Source organism: Sander vitreus, chromosome 7 (assembly GCF_031162955.1).
Source record: "Sander vitreus isolate 19-12246 chromosome 7, sanVit1, whole genome shotgun sequence".
Taxonomy (NCBI): domain Eukaryota; kingdom Metazoa; phylum Chordata; class Actinopteri; order Perciformes; family Percidae; genus Sander; species Sander vitreus.
Genome location: NC_135861.1, coordinates 19699649 through 19707257, shown reverse-complemented (window position 1 = coordinate 19707257; position 7609 = coordinate 19699649). Strand labels below are relative to the sequence as shown.

At 40.5% G+C, this 7609-nt stretch overlaps 2 protein-coding genes across 2 annotated transcripts in view; one reads left to right on the top strand and one right to left on the bottom strand.

Moving 5' to 3' along the window:
* The window catches only part of spata2 (spermatogenesis associated 2), a 6243-nt gene extending 6008 nt beyond the window's left edge, over nucleotides 1–235 (bottom strand). Inside the window, exon 1 of the mRNA XM_078255174.1 lies at nucleotides 153–235. The gene's annotated coding sequence lies outside the window, so the exon portion shown is untranslated. The remainder of the gene's footprint in view (nucleotides 1–152) is intronic.
* Nucleotides 1–7048, top strand: part of rnf114 (ring finger protein 114) — a 7617-nt gene extending 569 nt beyond the window's left edge. Inside the window, exons 2-6 of the mRNA XM_078255175.1 lie at nucleotides 192–342; nucleotides 2347–2453; nucleotides 4357–4471; nucleotides 4600–4707; nucleotides 6279–7048. Coding sequence (XP_078111301.1) covers nucleotides 192–342; nucleotides 2347–2453; nucleotides 4357–4471; nucleotides 4600–4707; nucleotides 6279–6344 — 547 coding nt within the window. The 3' untranslated portion in view covers nucleotides 6345–7048. The remainder of the gene's footprint in view (nucleotides 1–191; nucleotides 343–2346; nucleotides 2454–4356; nucleotides 4472–4599; nucleotides 4708–6278) is intronic.
* The last annotated feature ends 561 nt before the right edge of the window (nucleotides 7049–7609 follow it).

The following is a 7609-nucleotide window of genomic DNA, read 5'->3' as shown; positions in this document are numbered from 1 at the left end:
GGGATCTTCCAGCAAATGACAGCATCTGTTTTTATAGTTTACTTTAATGGCAGCTTATAAATAGCAGGAATACTTGTAAACAGCTTTTTCCTTCCGGTCACCAGAGGCCAAATTAAAAATTGATCACAGTTTCAGTGTGTTGTTTCCCTTACCTTGTTCATCATTACATTTCTTCATCCATCTCTTGTCAGGTTCTGCCAGATTTGTTTGCAGGAGTGCTTGCGTCCACAGAAACCTGTTTGTGCTGTATGTCGGGCAGGGCTGGGCCACTGGACTAAAGCTGATGAGCTTGAGGCCGTCATCCAAACATCTGTGGCTGCTTGCAAGGGATGTGGAGCACAGGTATGTTTTATGACATTGTGAAAAGAATAATAACATAAGGCATATATGGCCTTTGCTGGTTTGTTGTTTATTGGATTTGGGAACATGCAAGGGTTTAAACAGAACAGATCACTACGGTATCATATCTTGTGGACGACTGACGACTTCAATGGCCGATGAAGATTTTTAGAAAGCAGGGCGACTAGTGGCTGGCCAACATATAATACCGATATCATGTTGTTTTTTACAGCCGATAAAATACAACAATAACATATGAGACACAAAATTGCTGAACATTTATTTAACACTGTTATTGCAATTGTTGGTTGGTGTTTGGAAACACAGCATTCATGGTTGACTGAAAGCAGCGGTAGTTGAGCAACTAGAGAGTGAACGAAGAGAGGGAGCTGGCAGGAACAAAGCCATGAATCGGAGAAATAAAACATTATTTTCTGATGGTTTCGCAGCAGTTACGTTTTAAGTACAAATAAACACACCTTCCCCCACAACCCTGTGCGAAGGTACCACATTGACGGATTTTGTGTGAATGCAGATCTTCATCCTGTCTCTGCATATATGTGTTTCGCTGATTAATCAAAAGGCTTTACAGTTATACTTGCTTACCGGCCTACAACCATCTCAAATGACAAATCTGATCAATGTTTTAGTTGACGGGAGTAGGAGCGAGGGCTGGGGACGCCCATAAATTTAGTTTTTCTAGCCCAGTAAGCTAGTTTAGCTTGTTGAGTTTATTCACACCTACCATTATTGTCATTGCCAAGACCAAACTCAAACTATACAGACGGTAAACATTATTATGTTAGAGTGACCAATTAAATATATTGAACTTTAAAAGCTAGGAATATAAGTCTTACCATTTTCTCTCTGGTAACGTTTTCACAGCACCTGACGTCTGCCCGTAGAATGGCATAATTGACAAAAGGGGGAGCGCTAACTTTGTTTCACACACAGACTGTAAAATGAATGGACTTAACATCAGTGACATCACCATTGGTTTGTGGACTGCCATTTTTGAGATTGCATTTTGGCTGTCGCCATCTTGGTGTTTTGGAGCCAGAAGTGACCATATTTGGAAAAAAGGGTGGAGCTGAGGAGGATGATGCAGCTAAGCCAGGGTCTCTATGGTTTCAATGGCGCTAAGCTAAGCACTAAAGAGGGAAAGTCGCTAATTTTCAACCCTTCTGACGCAAGTCATCCAGCAGAGTTTTGCCGGCCGTCAAACGCCGACCTCCGGATACTGGCACTGTTTATATGCATGTACAGCAGTACAGAAAATTGGCAGACTTTCCCTTAAGTTACCAGCTAATGCTACCGAACGCTAAGCAAGACATTTTAGGTGACCAAAATGTTCCAAACAACTTTGATGAAGTGAAAACGCACAGTGAGCGGGTCAAAGTTTAAGATGAAAACATGGACAACACCTCAAAAACAAGTTCACGGCTATTCTAATGCACACAGGGCCATGGATAGCATTGCTAGGCTCTATCATGATTGACAGGTCGTCGTGTAGCCTCGCCCTAAAGCATGCCCTACTTTATCATCTATTTTATAGTAAATGAAACCATAATCAACAAAATGAACATCATGCTGTATTGAAGAAGACTTGAAACTAACGGTTGAGTCCATAAACTTGTTAGGAAAATGTTTACTGAGGTAATAAATCAGTTGAGAAGTAGGGTCATTTTGTCATAGACTTCTATACAAACTGAAGTTGCTGCTTGGTTTCACAGCAGCTACACTGACAAGGCTTCCTGCAGATGTGTCTGCAGACATGTTTTGTAAGTGCAGACATCGTCTGATGCTAATTATCTCAAAATGGTTATTATTGGCCTGATTAATCAAATCATAACTACACATATGCACAAACCTAATCTGATTCTGAACTTAAACTTAGTCTTTATATTGAGACAGTAGCAGAGTTGAAATTGCAAATATTTGAAACAAATTATCCAATTTTTTGGTTATGCACTAGCAGTTACTGATGTGTGTTTTCTCACTATTCAGGTTGGCCTTTCTCAGATGAGAAGCCACACAGCTGCCTGCTCAAAATACCAGGAGTACATTGAGGAGGGAGTGAGGACCACTGCCCAGAGTCAGGCTGCCATCATCAGGTGAAATACAGAGCAATAAGAAAAACAAGGACTGTGTCTGAAGTTGCGTACTCATTCACTATTACCTACATACAAGTTGCCTACATAATAAACACCCAATAGTTTAAACTATAGTGTAAAGTAAAGAGATTTTGTGCCATCACTGATATATGTAGTGTCGCAAAATTATTACTGTTCCATCTTTATCCAGAATATGTATAGGACAGCTGAATGTTGTTCACACTGCCATCACTGTAGAGATTGAGGAAACTTCTTTGTATCATTTAAGCCATCTGCATGACTTGTGATTAGGTTTGACTTGCCAGTCGCCTTGGCATATCCCACATCCCTTTTGTAAACAGAACAATCAACCTGCAGGGTGAACACATAGGAAAGTAGCTTTGCCATGCAAAAGACAGTCCATTGTAACCACCAGGCCATTATAACCTTTTGGAGTTGTCAGAAGATTGGCCTGTGTTCTGTCAAGTGCTTGTATTCCCTTAGCTTGATAATCAGACTGAACCTTTGCCATTTTGTTTTCACTTCATCGATGAAAGAATCCATTGGAGTGCACACACTTGCATGTACGGTGACATTTGAAATGTGGATATGATGACTAATCAGCGGCGTTTAAGCTACATTTTCAGATGATGTCTTCTCTCATATCATTATATCAATATTATATTGCTATCCTTGAAAAGTTGGGTAAAAATCAAGACCTTGGACGTTTTGGAAAATAGACATAAATAGATATGGGTCATTAAAAGTGCTTGAATTTATATATTGTGTGCAAGAATAGAAATTGAAGTTATTTTTGATGTTTTCTTTACTTAATATTTAGTCTTGTGTTGCCAGACCTATCTCCACAGTGTGTGTCAGCGCTGAAGTATGGTCTGGCTGCATGAGTTAACATTCTGGTATAGGGGAAAAACGCTCTGGGTTGTTTTATTTATTTAAACCAATCACAATTGGGCAGCGCTAAGTTTCGGATACAGCTACGGTGCTCTTGCAAAATAGATAGCGGAAGGGGAGGAGAACTACCAACAACAACACATGCTTGCTGTCAGGATCTTACCCGCACTGTACATCCAGTAAGCCAGACTACTTTAGTACGTTAGTAAATAGTAAAAATAAATAGGCTACGTTCCGCGGTTGGCATGTGCGTCCATAGACCGTATATAAGAATGGACCAACAGATCCCGTTGCTCTGGACGGAGACCAGTGAAGGCCATTAGAAGCACTTTTCCGGTGAGCGCTGAGCGTTACTGCACAGCCTCCAACTGAGAGAGACGACGTAAATGTGACGTGAGCAACCTGTCTGAAAGTTGTAAGTCTTCTGGTAGCTGTGCCAAGAGAAATCTCAATCATTCCCAATCTTGCAGAGACGGAGAGCGTAGGTATATGTAAGGAGATAACGTGGACACAGGCTAATTATTGCTAACTAAAATGCTAGTTAACATTAGTAATTAAACATAAACAGCTAATGTAAGTCGAAACTGCCTGCGAGCTTCTCTTGTACTATACAGTAATTCCTCTACTATGCGACAGTAAGTCGCGTGGTTATGACACAATCGTTAGCCTATTTTTACAAAAACGTCTTCTACGGAGCCATAACGTGAGGTACAAGGTAATGTGTGTGCGTCTCCGGCAGTTGCGTCATTGTGTCACGAGCCAGCCTGCTAGTTTTTAATAATAAAAATTCTCAGTGTTGTAATCCGTGTCTCAGACTATGCCGTATTGGGTCCTAGAATTTGAGGGGAAATTGGGCCTGTAAAGTCCTTTTAAAAAGTCATTGGATTTGATGTTTAAGAAAGTGTGGGGACCCTTAAATTGCTAAAAAAAAAAAGAGAAACAAATCTCTTCTCTATGTTTAAATACAGAATTAGTAGTGTAACACATTTTATTGTTTGTTTCTTTTCCACAGTCCAGTACCAAATCGCTTCACATTCACCTGCCCATACTGCAACTGCCAGAACCTCGATCAGGATGGCCTGGTCGAACATTGCACTTCCCAGCATGCTCGTGATACAAGACAAGTGGTAGGAAATCTACACTACAATGTGACTCCAAGAGTCGCTCTTTCAAAAATAAGGTTCCACCCATTGTTTGGATTTAGCTAGGGTTAATTTGGTCATAGATGCATTACTTTCACTTTGTGTCTGTCCAGGTGTGTCCCATCTGTGCCTCAATGCCCTGGGGGGACCCTAACTACAGGAGTGCTGACTTTTTCCAGCACCTGAAGATCAGACACACATTCTCCTATGATACTTTTGTTGTAAGTTGAGGCCTTTAACATTATCTTTAGTTTCTTTTTTGTGATAATGTTTAGTTAGTCTCGCTTTGCCAGACCTTCCTCCACAGTGCTGCGGAGGAGGAGGGTCTGGCTAGTCCACACAGCATTCCAGGATGGAAGAAAAACGTGCTCTGATTTATTGGGATTGGGTTCATTTATTCTTAAACGATCACAATCGTCATGGGCAGCACTAAGCGCTGCACGGAGCCCCGGTGCGGCTGCAAAATAGCCTCGGGAAGGAACTTGTCTTTTAAGTCGTGCAACAGAAAACTCAGATTGGACAGATAGTCTAGCTAGCTGTCTGGATTTACCCTGCAGAGATCTGAGGAGCAGTTAACCATAGTCCTCATGAATCCACCAGCAGTTACTTTTAAAAGGTAATTAGTTATAGTTACTAGTTACTTCTTCCAAAAAGTAACTAAATTAGTTATTCAGTTACAAATTATGAAAGTAACTAGTTACTTCAGAAAGTAACTATTGCGTTACTTTCAAGTACATTTTTAAATGCTCAAATGTGACCCCACCTCCACCTACCCCTCTTTAACAGAACTTAAAATACACGTGCATGTTCAATTATTTATGATAAATCTGAATATTATAATGAAATGGACACTCAATACAATACATTATTAACAGAAACAATGTACACAAATCGTAACTATTTTATTGTTGCTGTGGGACAAAGTGAGACTAGCCGTGTGTGTGTGTGTGTGTGTGTGTGTGTGTGTGTGTGTGTGTGTGTGTGTGTGTGTGTGTGTGTGTGTGTGTGTGTGTGTGTGTGTGTGTGTGTGTGTGTGTGTGTGTGTGTGTGTGTGTGATAGAGCAAGGGAGAAGTGAGAGAGTGACGGTGATTAGCTTTCGAGCGAGTAGCGACTCTATAGTGTAGCGTGTAGTATAGCGTCATAGTGAGAGAAACAAAGAGTCTCCTCTGTTCTTTCTGACCACGGTGGGAAATCTGTAGCAGGAAAAGTTAACCCTCTCCTTGATTTCATAACGCCATACCTGTCTCTCTCTCTCTTCGTTGTGTGTCCGACTCTGCGTGCTGTCAAACACCCGCCCAACTCTACCTCTGATTGGCTTACCATGACATTTTACTCAACCTCAGCCAATCGTCAGCATTTATGCGCTTGTGTCGTGCACTGCCCACTAACCAAGGAAGAACGGAACAAAAAGTATTTGCCTCTCGGCTCAGACTCGGAGATCTAGAAAAAAAACAGCTTCAAATATAGTAACGCGCCACATTTTTTGGCAGTAACGGTAACGCCGTTATTAAGATGGGAAGAGTAATCAATAAGATTACTTGTTACTGAAAAAAAGTAATGCAGTTAGTAACGCCGTTTTTTTATAACGCCGTTATTCCCATCACTGTCCACCAGAGTTTAGATTTCCAACATAAAGGAAGCGTTAGGTAACGGAAATCCGGCCAAAAATGAGGACATGCAGCAGATTTTCATGTACTAACGGGGCAATCCCGGAAGTGGAAGGTCGAGGATATAGACTAATGTTCAGTTAACTTTCTGTTTCCTTCTCTCCTTACATCCATGTCGTTGCAGGATTACTCCACAGATGAGCACACAATGATCCAGGAGGCTCTACAGCGCTCCCTTATGGACAATTGAAGTGTGAAGAACAATGCACCAGAGGAAGAATCCAGTGAAGGGAAGATGGTGACGTGAAGTCTTTAGAAGACATAACACACTGTAACATCATTCATCTATCACGATGGGTAATCAGTTTCACAGGGAAATTGGTATTGTTATTATGGATCTTTAGGTTTATTATTCAGAAAATAAATCATGCAATATGGTTAAAAAAGCATATTGTACTGTCTGATTTAGGAGTGATAATGTGTTTCTGGTGTGATAAACTCTTATCGTACCCCCCAGTTGAGTCTGTAGACTTAATAGTTTGTTGAATATCTACTAAACTGTTTGTTCAAGCTGTTTGTTCATTGATGACAAGGTGTCATATAGCCAAAAACTTCCAAAGTTGTAATAAAAATGTCCCTGTCGTCAATACTTGATGTTATAAGAGGGTTTGACCACTAGGTGGCTAACTATTGCCAGCAAATGATAGATTTCACTCAGTGAGGTGGTCGAGTAATGTTAATAATATATAATAATCTACTCGAGTGACACTGCATGTTTACTCTTAAAAGTGGAGAGGGCGGGGTTGTTTTTATTTTTGAGTTAATTTGCAGGTGGAAGCTCTGTCTTTTTTTATGCTGTTTCTGGCTGAAGTGTGTGTTTGTGCGAGAGAGTGTATGTTCATCCTGTGTTCAGAGATCTACTGGAAAGAATAAATAATACGAGGGTCAAACAAAGCCAGAGGTTGGCTGTTTGCTTTATTGTAATGTTTCTCCCTTATGTCTTTGTGCCTGCTGGTAGATCTTGTTTCTGACTTCCAAAACTCATAGAGCTAATAGTTCATCCAGTGAACCAAAAGATGCAAGTACACCTTCAGTGTGTAATAATTTTCGTTCTGTGATTTTTCATTTGGGTGAGAATTGATTTACATGTTTATAGCCATAGGGGGGCAGTAGAGTTCTACCGTTCTCTGGCCATACATGACAGCCACTGGCCCTCACCAGCCTCGTGGTTCTGTTGCAAGAAAATAATTCAACACAGATTTAATTCTATAACTGTGTTTTTCTCAATGTTTTGTTCTTTTTTGATGCACTGATCTTTAGAGGATTTAGTGGTTATTTGTTAAAGTTTTAACTAACCACAACTTTGCTTTTAGACAGTTAATGATGTGACATGTAACTTACTGCAGTGGGTTTTTCCATGTCCAGAGTCTTGGATGCTCCATCACAAAAAACTCCGGTTTGTTTCACTGGATTTCATAGTTCTAAAAATCACTGGCAACAGTTCTGGGGAGAAAA